This window comes from Camelus bactrianus, chromosome 11 (assembly GCF_048773025.1).
Source record: "Camelus bactrianus isolate YW-2024 breed Bactrian camel chromosome 11, ASM4877302v1, whole genome shotgun sequence".
In the NCBI taxonomy this organism is placed as follows: Eukaryota; Metazoa; Chordata; class Mammalia; order Artiodactyla; family Camelidae; genus Camelus; species Camelus bactrianus.
In genome coordinates this window covers 33,945,497-33,962,315 of record NC_133549.1, presented here as the reverse complement: position 1 = coordinate 33,962,315, position 16,819 = coordinate 33,945,497, and the positions used below count along the sequence as shown (strand labels likewise).

The following is a 16,819-nucleotide window of genomic DNA, read 5'->3' as shown; positions in this document are numbered from 1 at the left end:
TGCAACTCAGTACTGTCTTTGTTACTTACATTTAAAAGTTTTGTGTTGCAGATCAGTTTTCTCATGGATTTTTTTAACAAAATATTTTATGCTAGACTTATAAATTAAGCAAAAGTTTTTAAGTGGATTGCATTTTTACTTATCTTGCTTTATTTACAGAAACGCTTACTAAAAGAAAGGCAGAAGCTGCTTGAAAAAATAGAAGAAAAGCAGAAAGAACTGGCAGAAACAGAACCTAAATTCAACAGTGTAAAAGAAAAAGAAGAGCGAGGAATTGCTAGGTCTGGGATTTGTTTTCACCAACAATTCTAACTTTCTCCATGGTTCCTCTGTAGAACCTTAAGTAGTTGTAGGTTAAAAAGGTACAGTAATTAAGGGCGTAAGTTTAATGCCCATTGTAATAGCCAACGTTAAGCAACTAGTGTGGGCCAAGCATTACTGTATGCATTACTGCCAATTTTTTCTACTCAAAAGCCATGGGAGAGCCACATTATCCCCACTATAAATTCGACAAACTTGAAACTCTAAGAAGTTCAATAACTTGTCTAAGATAACACAGCTAAGTGTTGTTGGGCTTTTAAAAACATGCTCGATGATTGTTCTTTTTTTACCCAAATCATATCCTCCTGTATGTTCATTCTGCCACTTTCTTCTTTAAGTAAGTGTTTTTCTAACATATAGACATTAGTATCTATTTGCAGATTGTACTTGCTAACATTTGCTGACTTTACAATTTAGTACATTATGTTTTTATGCCACTTAAATTCGTTTTAATGAATTGCCTGTTTATATCCTTTGCCCATTTGTTTTCTGATTTTTTTCTTACTGTTTATAGGGTTGTTTTATGTTACCTGGGCATTAATATTTGTTCTGTATGTTTTAAGTGTTTTCTCTGTCTTTGTCTTGCCTTTTAATTTTTATAGTGTCTTACTGTGAGGAGTTGAAAATATTTATATGGTTAAATATAGTTGGAGAATTTTTTAAAATTCCTGAGATGGGGTAGCAGAACTGTCTAGATTTACTGAATAACCCAACCTGGAATGACCTTAAATCCTTAGGGGATGTGCTGTTTTACCTGACTTTAACTGATTTTGAAGTTAAATTAATGTTATATAGAACTAGTCCTAGGAGCTCTATTAGATAATAGTTACTTTTGATACTTAATTCCCTTTTTTTGAATTTTAAAAATGGCTCTTGTCTCTATGTACTCTTGATGTATTGGTTACAATTAAACTTGATTGTTTCCTATTCTCCCTTTCAATCCCTTCTCTTCTATCTTGTGTAGATTGGCCCAAGCTACCCAGGAAAGAACAGACCTTTATGCAAAACAGGGTCGAGGAAGCCAGTTTACATCAAAAGAAGAAAGGGATAAGTGGATTAAAAAGGAACTCAAATCTTTAGATCAGGCTATTAATGACAAGAAGAGACAGATTGCTGCTATACATAAGGATTTGGAGGACACTGAGGCAAATAAAGAGAAAAATCTGGAGCAGTATAATGTAAGAACTTTTATAGCTGCTTTGTGAAATCCTTCAGAAAAGTGTGAACATGTGCAGTTTCTTTAAGTTTTATTTTTAAATAGTTTACATGCTACTCTTAAAATATTCAAGACAGATACTTGATTGGAAAAGACCAGGGCAATCTAATATTATACATATGGTAGTTCTCTTTTTTAAAGGAGACTTTTTTCTGTGTTGTTGAGTATCCATGTAGATTGAATATATTTTAAAATACATTTTTTTGAATTAGTAGTATGTATCTGAACTCTATCCTTAACTTTAATGTGATGCAAGTCTAAAACATGACTTTTTGGTAACTTAAAATTTTTCCATTTTTATATTCTAATGTAATTTCCTGTCAATTTAATAATTTACTGCAGAATTTTTATTACTGCATTTTTTAATTAAAGCATAGGTGATTTTTAACATTTTCTAAATAAAACATTTACCGTGCACGTTTAGTTAGCATTTTCTTAAAAAATGAAGTAGAAGATAAAATCATCACTTACAGGGTAAGAGATTTTTACATTATTTAAAATGAAAAAGGGAGAAAATGGTTTCTTAAGTGATGTGTGTGGGAATATATAGGTGATTACAGGATGATGGAAGTGTTGAGAAGGGAGTGAGTAGGGCAGGTATAGGGTAAGGAGAATATATATATATATATATACCTGCCCAGAGGGAACCTTCTTACCCAATGAAAGCTGCACCAGTTGGTATCGTTGGTTTATCCAAAAAAAACACTAAAAGCATAAAATCTTAAGCATGTATACTTATATATGTTTTACATTTAATATTTATATGTATTATTTATACGTATATAAACATACATATATATATCTTAAGTATTTAATTTTAAATAGATAAATGTATGCTTATATACCAGACCTTTATATTTTAGACTCTTTTTTTAGAGCAGCTTTGGGTTCACAGCAAAATTGAGAGGAAGATTAAAAGATCTCCCATATACCCCAAGACCCTACACATGCATAGCCTCGTTTATTAGCATTCTCCACCAGATTGTGTACCAATCTTTTGATGTAAAGTGTTTTGAATATGAGTAGTGATCGGAGTTCCCAGGGGACTTTCTTCTTATGAGCCACACTTGTAAATACAGTTCTTAAAGTTGGATGAGAACAGAATTCAGGATTCAGTCTAAGATCATGTATTGCATTTAGTTGTCATGTGTCTGTTATCTCCTTTAATCTAGACCAGCTTTTCAGTGTTTACTTGACTTTGTGATTTGACATTTTGAATTACTATTATAAAATATTTTTTATTAATATATGCACTTATGTATTATTTATTACATATTATTTCCCCTAATCTTTTAGAGTTGATTTGCCCATTTAATCCAATTTTTAGTGACTTACCTAGAATGTATCCAAAACTAAGTCAGTTTTTTTAAAGAAACAACTCTTTTCCTTGTACTCATATCATCAGTTTATCTAATATTTAATGTAATCACAGTTTCTCCAAAAGAAAAACATAGTGGGGAGAAAACAGAACTGACTGTAACCATAAGCAACTCAACTGGTAGGAAAAGTTACCAGGAGTAACAGACAGCATATTGGCCTTGAGAGTCCAATGTGCTTTGGGCTTTGGTCAGGATATTTTATGGAGGAAATGGGAAACAAGAAGTTGAACCAAGTAGTCAGTTATTTGGGAATTTGTTAGTGTAGTTTTCTCTGAGATAGCTATAGTCCTGTCTTGAATTAAATAAAAAGCATTTTGTCTTGAATTCATGGAAATACCGATTTCAACAGATGCCCTTTTTGAAAGAGCTTGGTGACTGGCCAAGATTTTCCAGTGAGAGGTTTTGTTTGTTGTTTCTCAAGTTGAAGTTATTTTTCTAATATTTCAGTCACACTTAAGGGTATAAAAATGACCACTTGTTAAGATGAACTCTGTCCTTTAAAAACTGGATAGAAATGATTTTACAGTGCTAATTATATTGTGCAAAACAACCTTTTGCTTCTCAGTATATTCCTAAATCTTCTGTGTTCTGTACTTACCTTCTGGGGAGAGGGCAGTATGAAAAGTATGCACTGCAGTGTTTTGAGAACTTACTAATGTATTTTTTTCTTCTGAAATTCTAAAGTATGTATTATAGAAGTAAGTTTTAGACCATTAGTGAACAAATTATTTTGACATATGTATATACCTGTTAAACCATTACCACAATTAAGATAAGCCTGTTCATCACCCCAAAATGTTTCCCATACCCACCTTAGTAATTTCTCCCTCCCTCTTCTCCTTCCCTCTCCTCCTCCCCCATCCCTTGGCAACATCTGGTCTGCTTTCTGTCATTGTGGGTTAGTTTGTGGGTTAGTTTACATGAAATTGGATTTTAAATTTGAATTTGAATTATTTTTTGTTTCCATAGAAACTGGATCAGGATCTTAATGAAGTCAAAGCTCGAGTAGAAGAACTGGACAGAAAATACTACGAAGTAAAAAATAAGAAAGATGAATTACAGAGTGAGAGAAAGTTAGTATAGGCTAAAATGTGCCTTAATATTTTTGAATAATGGTAGTTACTGGCTGTTAGATGGTCTTTAAGTTATAAATTAGCTGTTGAAGTTTAATTTCAGTAGTCAAAATTGTGTACTGTTAGTGTATTATCTTAATGTTTTTCAAATTAAAGAGTAATTTTTATTGATTAGCTACTTGTGGAGAGAGGAGAATGCAGAACAGCAAGCACTTGCTGCTAAGAGAGAAGATCTTGAAAAGAAACAGCAGCTTCTTAGAGCGGCAACAGGAAAGGTGGGCAGGTTCTTTTCATTACCTCAGTTTGCATTGAGTCGATTATTATTGCACAAGAATTTATTAGTTTTCAAGAGTGCAGTCAAATTACTTGTCTTATAAATATGAAACAGTGGTTATCATTTAAGCACCCATGCTATTAGAGATAGCACTTTTGATTTTTAGATGGAGAGTCCATTTTTAATGCTGATGTCATAGAACAGAACCCATAATGTAAGGTGTTGCATGTTAGTGACGTATTTGAAAGGGAGTGACCTGTTGTTGGAGAGGATGTTTAATCGCTGATATAAAGTAATGGGCTCATTTCTTACCAGCAGGAGCGCCATTGGCAGTATTTTAATAATTTTCACTTCTGAACAGGCCATTTTAAATGGAATAGACAGCATAAACAAAGTGCTAGACCACTTTCGTCGAAAAGGAATAAACCAGCATGTTCAAAATGGCTATCATGGTATTGTGATGAATAACTTTGAATGTGAGCCTGCTTTCTACACATGTGTGGAAGTCACTGCTGGGAACAGGTGAGGGTTTGTTTTTTTTGTTTGTTCTTTTTGCTTGATATTTTGAGTTTTTAAGGGAAAGAAGGAATAAGTAACCCAAGGAACAATTTTTTTTATGGTTCTAATACAATATGTCTCTCGTTATTATCCCATATCCTCAGTTACTTAATTTTCTAATTAAAGATATAAATGCTAAGTGTTTGTTTTTAATTGTAGAAGGCAGAACTTTCTCCTTTTTGTACTTTGCCTCCCTCCCTTAGAATTTTCTAAGTAGCCCTCCCCCATACAAATTGGGTTGCATAGAATAAAAGTGAATTGTTTGCTTAAATGTTTATAGCACTTTAGATGGTCTTGTTCTGTTTCCCTGTAGGTTATTTTATCACATTGTTGATTCAGATGAAGTCAGCACGAAGATTTTGATGGAGTTTAATAAAATGAACCTTCCCGGAGAGGTTACTTTTCTGCCTCTTAACAAGTTAGATGTAAGGGACACTGCCTACCCTGAAACCAATGTGAGTTGATGTGTGTTAAGGTCTGTCTTTCTTTCATAGGTTACCTTTTTTTTGTGATTAGCATGTGCTAGTGCACAGGCACTGTACATTGGGAATCATACAATCTTTGAGATAAATATGCCTTTTGTACCATAGAGCATAGTCAGTGCTGGGTGAGTGAGGATGGGAAGGGAGACAGAGGTCACAGCCAAGACATAAAACAAATCATTGCAAAATGTGCAAAGTGTTAAAATACATACGTATGGAATACTTTGAGAGTGTATTCCAGGGAGACAAACTTAAGATTTAATGGTTGGAGAACAATTCCCTGAGGAACTATCATTTAAAGTAAATATTTTAAAGTTTTCTGAAAATGCTTTTTTAAGTGGCTTATAAATTAGATTAAAAATATCTAGCAAGGCAATGGGCTCTGAAAGCAGTATGTGGCTTTTGTTATTAACTGGTATACTTTTAAATAGGTTAGAAATATTCCCTAGACATCATTCTTGAAAAAAAAAAACATGTATTGCTTTGAGATGTTTGGCTTCAGAATGTTGATGGTAGTAGCAACTATTTCACTGTTTTTTAAGGTTAAAGCTGAAACCCCATGAGAATGATCTACAATTTAAGAGGAACAGTGAGAACCTTATAAGCTTTTCAAATGGTCTAGCTTTTTCTTCTTTTAAATATATACAAATTACCTTTGAAGTTTGGAGGAGAAATTGAGAAATAAATGTGATGTTTGAATGAAGCAAAACACAAAAATGCATGTAGTGTGGTTCCCTTTACATTACCTAAGCAAAACTAAATTTAGAGGACAGCTAGAAAGAAGTGCAAAGGAGTGATTACCACAAAAGTTACAACAGTGGTTTACCCCCAGCAGGTAACCATTAGAGGTAACCACTACAATTAGGAAAGGGGTACAATCTTGACTTCTGGGTGTCAGTAGTAGTTTGTTTCTTGTCTTGTCCAGTGGTTATGTTGGTGTTCGCTTTGTAATTATTAATTTAAGCTTAACATATTGCATTTTTCTGTATGTAGGATGTATTTCCTAATTTTAACATTCTGTTCTGACAGTTTAAGAGAAAAAAGGGAAAAAAATTTATCTGAAAAAATGTTTTTCTGAATATCAAACTTAGATATATGCATCTGTACTTAGGTAGGTAGGTAGATGGATGGATAGATAAAACTAAAATGAAAATATTTTGAGGATTACTATTAGTTTACAGTTAGCAGTTCTGTGTGACAGATGCTATCGTAAGTGTTTCACATATATAACTCGCCTAGTTTTAACAGCTTTGTCAGGAAGGTATTGTTGTTACTACAGTTTTGTAGAGGAAGTAACTGTTACTCAGAGGAGTTACGCACCTTTGTCTAGAGCACACATCAGGTGAGTGGTGGAGCTGGGATTTGAACTTGAGCAGTCTGGCTCCAGAGCCACTAAGGTCTTTATCACTGTGCTCTAGCATTGAAACTCTGGATAGTTTATGTGAACACAATTTCCAGGATATTGAAGTACAATGCGTTTTGTAACGTTTTCAGTATAAAAACTAATAGTTTTGAAATACAAAGTCATTTGTGTTTATATTTCATGAAGATGTAATCCATAATTCTGCTAAGACATTATAAATAATTGTGTTGTGATCTCTTTGCTTGCTAACAAGATATTCATTTTTAGGATGCTATTCCTATGATAAGTAAATTGAGGTACAATCCCAGGTTTGACAAAGCTTTCAAACATGTGTTTGGAAAAACACTTATTTGTCGTAGTATGGAAGTTTCAACCCAGCTGGCCCGTGCTTTCACTATGGACTGCATTACTCTGGAAGGTTTGTAATAGTAATTCTTAGCTTTGAATAAATAAATTCCATTTTAATTTTAAGAATATTTGAAAATTCATGTCCAGTTATCTTTCATTTTTAAAATAGTTGGTTTATTGAAGTCAGAATCTAAACAGGGTCCACACTTTCTACTTAGTTGATATCTCAAATATAATTATTTGCTCTATGGTAGGGTTTCTTTTTTGCACCATGGACTTCTTTGGTTCTTTGGTGAAGCCTATGGATCCTTTCTCAAAATGTTTTTAAATGGATAAAATGAAAATACTTTAAATCTCAAAAGAAACCAGTTATGTTGGCATGGTTATCACAGTATTTTTTAAAATATGACTTAGTAATTTATTCTTTAAGGTATTCAGAAATAAGATTTTGCCATGGATCTCCTGAATTTATCTGGAATCCAGGTTAAGAATCTCACGTATTACAGGTTCACCTGCCCTCATTTTTCGTTTTTTTCCTTCTCTTTATAATTTGTTGATGAAAGAAGCTTTACCTCCGTATGTTTACAGTTTTTTGTTGTTTTACCATCTGAGAATAAGTTGTAAAAATCATGCAACTTCATCTCTACAAGTTAAGCATTATCTCCTGATAATAAGGGCATTCTCCTTTATAACCGCAGCATCATTGTTATACCTAAAAAGTTTAATATTAACCGAATAATATCATCTAAAGAGTATCTATAAACATTCTTAATTATCCCCAAATATTTTTCTATCCAGGATCCAGTCAAGGATGTATGCAATGCCTTCTCTTTAGATTCCTTCAGTTTCAGTATAGAAAGTTCCTCCTGTTCCCTCCTACCCCTAGTTGACTTTCTCGAAGAAAGTCATGTTTTTTGGATTTGTCTCACTGCTTCCTCTTCATTAGGTTTAGGTTAAGCATTCTTGGCATGAGTGATGTGTACTTACTGTATCACACAATGTGTCCCACTGTTAACTGGTGCCAAGTTGGACCACTAGCTCGTCTTGGTTGTAAAGATGCCCTTTCCCCTTTGTAATTAATAAGTGATATCTTTTAAGAGTACATAAATATAAGAATCTCTCCCAAACTTTTTTTTACCAAGTGTTTAACATCCTTTGGTGACCTTTGACTTTTATTTAAGCCCAGGAGCTTATGTTGTATGTCAGTTTAACTTCTGAAGACAGGGAGAAAGTTAAAAACTGTTTTAACGTCCTTTGCTTATACATTGGGAGTTTCAAAACTGTGATTCTTAAATTCTGTGATTGCTTCTATAGTTATTAGCTATCGTTATTTTGTAAAGATGAGTCCTCTCCTTTTTTAAAACTTACTATTTGTGATTCATGGGTTTTTTTCTCATTACATGTGTTACCACATTGTCATTATTATTTCTGATTTTCAAATGTTCCCAAATAATGGCCAGTGGGAATTCCAAGCCAGGGCCCATATCCTGTTGACATGTTCCTATTAGTCTTCAGCACTTCTTTCCTTTCTGGCAGATGTTCAGGCTCACCTAGAAGGTACATTCTTTTAAATACAAATTTTAATACTGGAAAGCAAAATTTTTTCCAGACTAGCTTAAACTCTTAACTTTTTAATTCTCATTAAATAGGTAAAGCCTTTAGTTGCTTGATTATTAGTCAGTTTATCAGTGAATAAAATAAAGGAATTGTTATACAGAATTACTACCTTATGTTTTGTTTATAGGTGACCAAGTTAGTCATCGTGGTGCTTTAACTGGAGGTTATTATGACACAAGAAAGTCTAGACTTGAATTACAGAAAGATGTTAGAAAAGCAGAAGAAGAACTTGGTGAGCTTGAAGCAAAGCTCAATGAAAACCTGCGCAGAAACATTGAAAATATCTTTTTGTCTTTGCTGTTGTGGAGAAAGAACTGTGTTTTGGTTGGGATATAGAATCTTGCATGTTAAGATGTGTTTTTTCACATACAATGGGGAAGAATATCCCATGTGTTTGACTTTGACTTTTATTTAAGCACAGGAGCTTGTGTTGTATGTCTGTTAACTTCTTAAGACAGGTAGAGAACTGAAAACTATTTGAACATCCTTTGCCAATCTGTTAAATAGTTGATAGCAGTGTGAGTCTACTGAGAGATACGAACCTGGGGAACACTAAAATTTAAAGTTATAGGGGTAACTGAGGAGGATTGGTCAAATAATTATAGAAAGAAAACCAAGATAGTGTTTCAGTGGAAGAAGGATGGGGGGAGTATCAGGAATGGCACGTACTGCATAAAGTTAAATATATAAGGATTGAAAAATGTCCTTTAGATTTTACTATCTTGAGGTCGTTTAGTTTAGATTTAGTATTAGTAGAAGAAATGACCATCAAAATCCAAGCCTTAGTAACAATAGTTCTCTTAGTTCTTTCAAATAAAAGTGTTCCGTGAAGAGTGGCTAGTTTGGCTCACAACTGAAACAGTTGTGCATGTGCATTTTCTTTTTTCTTTCTTTTTTTTTTTTTTTTTACTGAAGTATAGTCAGTTAAAATGTGTCAGTTTTTAGTGTACAGCACAATGTCCCATTCATGCATATGCATACATATATTTGTTTTCATATTATTCATTAAAGGTTATTACAAGATATTGAATGTAGTTCCCTGTGCTACACAGAAATTTTTTTAATCTGTTTTTATATATAGTGGCTAATATTTGCAAATCTCATACTCCCAAATTTATCCCTTCCCACCCCCTTTCCCCCAGTAACCATAGGATTGTTTACTATGTCTGTGAGTCTGTTTCTGTTTTGTAGCTGAGTTCATTAGTGTCCTCTTTTTTTCTTTTTTTTTAGATTCACATTTTCTTAAAATAGCTGTGGTAAAAGGCAAAAGTGCTTTATGTGTTCTTTGTATTATGTCACACAATATTAAAAATACAGGTACTTGAGCAGCAAAAGTAATTATTTTTACTGTTTCATTAGGATACTCTTTATTGAAACAAGCATTTTTTCAAAATAGGAGTTTATAGCTTTTGTGTCATCACTTACAAGCAAGAACACAGAGAAAAAGATAAAACATTTCAGTTTTGACTTTGCAGTGGTCTGTATAGCATACTTTGAGAACTGCCCAAATTTGTCAAGATGTGAGCATGAAGAAAGTAGGGGAGAGTACAAAGAAAAAGGAGGATATTGACAGCATGCACCCTGCCTTCCTGTATTTGATAATCTAGCTAGGAGGAGTTATTCAAGGCTTCCTCTTCATATATAACTCCCTTATAAGCATAGTAGGTTACACAGTAAATATTAGTTGAGTGAAAAGATATTAAAATATACATATATATGTTTTATTTAGCTTCCTTTAGGGCTTACCAGGATTTTATTATTTTTTGTGTAGCAATTAGTAAAATTGTATGTTATTTTGAGAGAGAAGTAGTGGGGTGAGATGTTTCAAGCTTCTTTTATGACTGAACACATTTAGTGTAGTATTTAATTCAACATGGTTATGGTCCACAAATATGTCGAAGTAGCTTTTATTTAGGAGTGAAGAAAAGGAAGGGGATACACAATGTTGTGTTAATAGGCACTGAAGAGAATTTTCCTTAGCCTTGTATATGGATTAATAATGAAATTGATCAGCTAATGAACCAAATGCAACAGATTGAGACCCAGCAAAGGAAATTTAAAGCATCTCGAGATAGCATATTATCAGAAATGAAGATGCTAAAAGAGAAGAGGCAGCAGTCAGAGAAAACTTTTATGCCAAAGGTTAGTAAATATGCTTTTTTAATAGATTTGTTTTAATTATAGAGATTTGGGTGGACCATGTTATATAGGTTATTTGACATATATATTATGTTCCATTTTCATTTTGGCCCATAGTTTTGGATATCTACATGTATCTTTCCCATACTTTTACCCAATGCATACCCCAAGTCTCCTTTGGTAGGCGACATTCAAACTTTCCAACTTCATTAAACAAATAGGCATTTTAAGCTGTGATACAATAGTACTGTCTGATAGTAGTCAAACATATTCTTCTCATAAACATGAAGCAGTTTTGACAAAAACTTAATTTAGCACATCAAAAGTGCTGAAACAGCAAAGTTTAAGAAATACGTATCACCCACAATTGTATCATCCTAACATTCTAGCAACTTCTTTTTGTTCTTATGAATATGCATAAAGATTTTTGTACATTCTGACCATGAAATATGTGTTCACACATCTTGAATGGTATTGTGTCATAAATCTTTTTCTGGTTGCTACATAGTTCTGATTATCAAATTTAATGGATACTTGATAATTAATTGAGTTAATTGATTATTTAGCTCACTTTAATGTTATATATAGACTATATCCAATTTTTCACTATTATAGCTAATACACTAATACCTTTATTAATAAATGGATAATCTGTCATATAGCAACGTAGCTTACAAAGTTTGGAGGCAAGTTTACATGCTATGGAGTCCACCAGAGAATCATTGAAAGCAGAACTGGGAACTGATTTGCTTTCTCAACTTAGTCTGGAAGATCAGAAGAGAGTTGATGCACTGAATGATGAAATTCGTCAACTTCAGCAGGCAAGTACAGTTAACAAAAAAAAGTTTTTGTTGATAGTTGGCTGGTGTGAAAAGTGTCTGTCTTGGAATGTGAAATAGAAGGAATTTCATGAAAGAGAATATTGAGAAAATAGATTTAGGCTTCTGATAGTCAAAAGTAAATGAGGCTTTAGGGTTATATAAGAAATCTTTATTTCATCTTATTTAATGTACATTTATCATAAAAATTGAGATTGTTAGCTTTGCTATATTTATTGATCTGACCACCTTTACATATTTAATAATACTGTTTTGATTAAACATTTTAGTAACATTTCAGTTTTAAATAAGAGAGATAAACAACCAACACTAAGTGTAAAGAAACGAAAATCAGGAAAAGATATTTTTGGTACCATGCCTTATAAAAAGAAACAGGCACAAAAACCAGCATTCTGAATAGATAAGAGAGAAAATAAAATACAGGGCTTTTTGGAAAGGTATAAAACTCCATCTAAGCTCATTTGAACACAAGTAATGGAGGAAACAGCGGATTAACAGCATTCCTGAGTGTGAAATGTGCATATCTGTGTAGACAAATAACTGGTTTTTTTCTTGTAGGAAAACAGACAGCTGCTGAATGAAAGAATTAAATTAGAAGGTATTATTACTCGAGTAGAGACTTACCTCAATGAGAATTTGAGAAAGCGCTTGGACCAAGTAGAACAGGTATGTCTTTTTGAGGGTTCCTTCATGACCATAACCTTTTGAAAGAGCTTATATAAGAGGCTCTGATTGACTTGGGGGACAGAGACTAGCAGTCTGACTACTTGCCCTGGCTTGGAGTTTTAGCACTGCCACCTAGTGTACAGTATTGGGTAAGTCATTTGATATTTCTAAGCTTCAGTTTCATCCTATGCAAAATAAGCATAGCAGTAGTACCTATTTTGTATGATTATATGTCACAATCTAGGTACTTGGTAAATATCAGGAATAGTTTCTCAGTAGTAATCAGATGCTGAGAGATTTTCTGATAATTGTATCATTACTTTTTTCCTTTAATGGATACATTAAGTACTTAACAATTATTTGAAGTATGTTTTTGGTTTTATTAAGCGTTTATTCAAACATATCAGCAGTTACATAAACTTGTAGCAGTTTTAACACTTTGAAACTAACAAAATTCATATTTCGTGGTTTAACACTCTTAGTTCTTTTTATGTTATAGGAACTCAATGAACTGAGAGAGACTGAAGGGGGTACTGTTCTCACTGCTACAACTTCAGAACTTGAAGCCATCAATAAAAGAGTGAAAGATACCATGGCACGATCAGAAGGTAAAATTTAGCTTATTCATTTTATGAAATTGTTTACTACAAAATGAAATATCAATATAGGCAAAAAAAGGTACCACTAGTTTTATATAGTTTTCCATCATCATAAACAATTTATAGGAAACAGTTGAAGGGGTTGGTTATAAGTAGTAACCTTTGTTTTGTTGAAATGTATGTGACAATTTTATGAGAGACTATAAATTATTAGTTTCATTGACGAAAGTATGAAATAGCTGAATCAAGTTTCTTATCACTTAGTTGCTGAGAAGAAAAGTATTTTAGTTTTTTATAAACATAAACATTAAACAATAAAAACTATATATACTTGAGTAACTTGTGTACACTCCTAATTTTGTCCTGATTTCTTTCATAAATTTTCACAATAAAATTTAAACCTGCTTTGATAGATTTGACCATAATATCTTTGGTCAAGTAACACTCTGGCTTTAAAATAGGTTATATGGCCTAATTTGGCTTTCCCTTCCATTTTAGATTTGGACAATTCCATTGATAAAACAGAAGCTGGAATTAAGGAGTTGCAGAAGAGTATGGAACGCTGGAAAAATATGGAAAAAGAACACATGGATGCTATAAATCATGATACTAAAGAACTAGAAAAGATGACAAATCGACAAGGCATGTTACTAAAGAAGAAAGAAGAGTGTATGAAGAAAATTCGAGAACTTGGGTCACTTCCCCAGGAAGCATTTGAAAAATACCAGACACTGAGCCTCAAACAGGTAGATCTTGTTGGTATTAAATTTGAAATCTCCTTGCAGATTTCTCTATATGCAAACTTACTTGTACTTTTTTCTCTTTACAGTTGTTTCGAAAACTTGAACAGTGCAACACAGAACTGAAGAAGTACAGTCATGTTAATAAAAAAGCTTTAGATCAGTTTGTAAATTTCTCTGAGCAGAAAGAAAAGTTAATAAAGCGACAGGAAGAGTTGGATAGGGGGTACAAATCAATCATGGAACTGATGAATGTCCTTGAACTTCGAAAATATGAAGCTATTCAGCTAACTTTCAAACAGGTATGTTTCTATTTGTAGTTAATACACACACAAGGTAACATCTTCAGATACTATTCAGTTTATTCAATCTGTAAAGATTTTAAAGCTTTTTTCCCACTGATAGTTGGATCTAATATATGCAAATAAATCCAGTATATAGATTGCTAATGTAGTAACTAGAATGTTTTACACAGCTCTTGAAAGGATCCAATCTGTTACTCTTGTTCTTAAGATTGGATAATGAAAATACTTTTCGTTGTTTTTAAATATTTGTCCTTGTTTTAAGCAGTAATACGTATGTATAATCCCACTAAGCAAAATACATATTCCAGTTGACACCCGACTTATTTATTTTAAGGTATCCAAAAACTTCAGTGAAGTATTCCAGAAGTTGGTACCCGGTGGCAAAGCTACTCTGGTGATGAAGAAAGGAGATGTGGAGGGCAGTCAGTCTCAGGATGAAGGAGAAGGGAGTGGTGAAAGTGAGAGGGGCTCTGGGTCACAAAGCAGTGTCCCATCAGTTGACCAGTTCACTGGAGTTGGAATTAGGGTAATATACCTTTACATTTCAATTTTCCTCGGAATATTATAGTAGAATTTGTAGAACATTTTGCTAGTATAAATTGGTACATTGTATGCAATTTAATGTTAAGAGATGATGGCAATTTTTACCCCGTTAAGATATTAACCCATCAGATGTTTTCTTAGGTGTCATTTACAGGAAAACAAGGTGAAATGAGAGAAATGCAGCAGCTTTCAGGTGGACAGAAATCTTTGGTAGCTCTTGCTCTGATTTTCGCCATTCAGAAATGTGACCCAGCTCCTTTTTACTTATTTGATGAGATTGACCAGGCTCTGGATGCTCAGCACAGAAAGGCTGTGTCAGGTACAGTTGTGGTTTCATGGTTAACAGTAACTTGCTAAAAATGATAGCTTACCTCTTTTATAGTGTATTACTTGTTGCCTAAGGTTGTCTGGAGGGACTAGACAGGTTATGCATTCAGTAAATAATTTCTCTTTTAACAGGTTTTTAAACTTTAGTATTAGACCACAAAGTTTAGTTCTGTGATAAATGGATATAATAATTGAAAATCCTACTCCAGTTACAGTTTTATACAAAAGTTTCTCCTTTTAAAACTTGTTTTTCTCAATACTTGAATGGCTCATCATAAACAGTGTTGATTCCGTTAATAATCTATACCTTATCTTTAGTAAGTTCAAAAGACCTTGGGAGAGTGGGTAGCAGGGAAAAAGTTTTTCAGTTTTTTTGTGTGAGAAAATTTACTTTGCTCTGACATTATTTCCAATGCTGTATTAGACGGTGCTGCTTCTTTCTATTCTGTAACTTTAAGATACTGATGTTGAAGATTTATCCCTAATTTAAGAAATCAAGTTGATAATTTTTACAGATACATGCATGAAAAATTAAAGAGTTACAGGCAGTTTTAAATTTTAGGTGAGAGTAGAGACAGTTGCTTTTTAAATTTTCAGTCCTACTAAGAACAAGGTTTTATTAAATTACTATTTCTTCTTACAGATATGATTATGGAACTTGCTGTACATGCTCAGTTTATTACAACTACTTTTAGGCCTGAACTGCTTGAGTCGGCTGACAAATTCTATGGCGTAAAATTCAGAAATAAGGTAATTTCTTTTTACATGAAGTTTAAGTTCATGTAGTATTTATTTAATACATTGTATTTGTTGAATTCTTGTTTTATGTTACTTAAATAATGAAAGAAAATTTAGAAAGTTGTTTATCTGATGATGATGTCTTTGTAAAGAAAGGAACTTCAAATGCCTATGAAGGTTAGCAAATTTTTTGTGTGGCATTCATTGCATTGATTTTATTTTCATTGGCATTAAGAGATACTGTCTTCTTGTCTACTCTATTTAGTGCTTATTAATGCACAGTTGTTAACAGTTACATATATTCATTTATATTTGGCTAGACCACACAGTTCTTTCTGCTGTTTTCAGCCTTAGATTCTTTGAAATAGCAGAGTAATAAAAACCAAACAAAAATGTAGTTCAAGTATTTAGACGTTATCTGTATCTTCAGAGTATCAAAATGCAGAATATTTTTTAAACTCATGCATTGAACAAATAGCATCATAAAGGTTTTTATCAGTCAGTGTTTTAGAATCATTTGACTTGATACATAAAATTTATAGGTGATGGGTTGTGTTTTAAAAATATGACCCTGTTCAGGGGGGACACTGATGTATTTCTTTATAATTTAACAGGCTTTGTTTTTAACATTTATTCTTCAGGTTAGTCATATTGATGTGATCACAGCAGAGATGGCCAAAGACTTTGTAGAAGATGATACCACTCATGGTTAATTGGAAAATATTGCCCACTGGTTTGGAAGATGTGTATAGTAATATGATTCTCATACCCAGGAACTGTAAATTTAAACCTAAATATTGGTCATTATTAGTAGTTTTCAGTCTTAGAGCATACATAGTTTCCTTTTATATTTCTGTCATTGTATTTTATAAGATACTCTGTAATGTTACATTTCTACTTACAGTTCAAGAATTTTATTTCCCACACAACTTTTTGTAAAGTGTCCTCCTATTTTAAATCTTTTAAAACATGCTAAAAATTCTTTCCTAATTATTTTATCAGTTATATTGCCTCTTTTTTATAGCTTGAATTAAATAATTGGTTTTATGGCTAATTTTGTGTTTTATGTGGCTTTTTATTTATAGCTGTATGATTAGAAACAAATTTTTCTTAAATACTTACTTTTTATTTTGGGTGTTTACCTAAAATACCTTCACCCAGAAGATTTTTAAAATATAGTTTACTATTCTGTTGAATTACATCAGTAATTCCCAATCCTGGCTACATGTGTAAATCCATGGAGAAGCTTTTAAAACGTTAACATTGCTGGAGTATTTCCCTACATCACTTGA

The 16,819-nt window shown here is 32.7% G+C and overlaps 1 protein-coding gene across 1 annotated transcript in view; it reads left to right on the top strand.

Annotated features, from left to right (window-relative positions):
* SMC3 (structural maintenance of chromosomes 3) overlaps positions 1-16,581 on the top strand; it is a 30,227-nt gene extending 13,646 nt beyond the window's left edge. Inside the window, exons 12-29 of the mRNA XM_010969786.3 lie at positions 160-281; positions 1,286-1,499; positions 3,886-3,989; positions 4,165-4,264; positions 4,625-4,785; positions 5,135-5,276; positions 6,934-7,084; positions 8,759-8,911; positions 10,622-10,773; positions 11,433-11,591; positions 12,168-12,275; positions 12,775-12,883; positions 13,373-13,620; positions 13,704-13,916; positions 14,254-14,445; positions 14,604-14,781; positions 15,433-15,539; positions 16,169-16,581. Coding sequence (XP_010968088.1) covers positions 160-281; positions 1,286-1,499; positions 3,886-3,989; positions 4,165-4,264; positions 4,625-4,785; positions 5,135-5,276; positions 6,934-7,084; positions 8,759-8,911; positions 10,622-10,773; positions 11,433-11,591; positions 12,168-12,275; positions 12,775-12,883; positions 13,373-13,620; positions 13,704-13,916; positions 14,254-14,445; positions 14,604-14,781; positions 15,433-15,539; positions 16,169-16,240 — 2,685 coding nt within the window. The 3' untranslated portion in view covers positions 16,241-16,581. The remainder of the gene's footprint in view (positions 1-159; positions 282-1,285; positions 1,500-3,885; positions 3,990-4,164; positions 4,265-4,624; positions 4,786-5,134; positions 5,277-6,933; positions 7,085-8,758; positions 8,912-10,621; positions 10,774-11,432; positions 11,592-12,167; positions 12,276-12,774; positions 12,884-13,372; positions 13,621-13,703; positions 13,917-14,253; positions 14,446-14,603; positions 14,782-15,432; positions 15,540-16,168) is intronic.
* Positions 16,582-16,819: the final 238 nt, after the last annotated feature.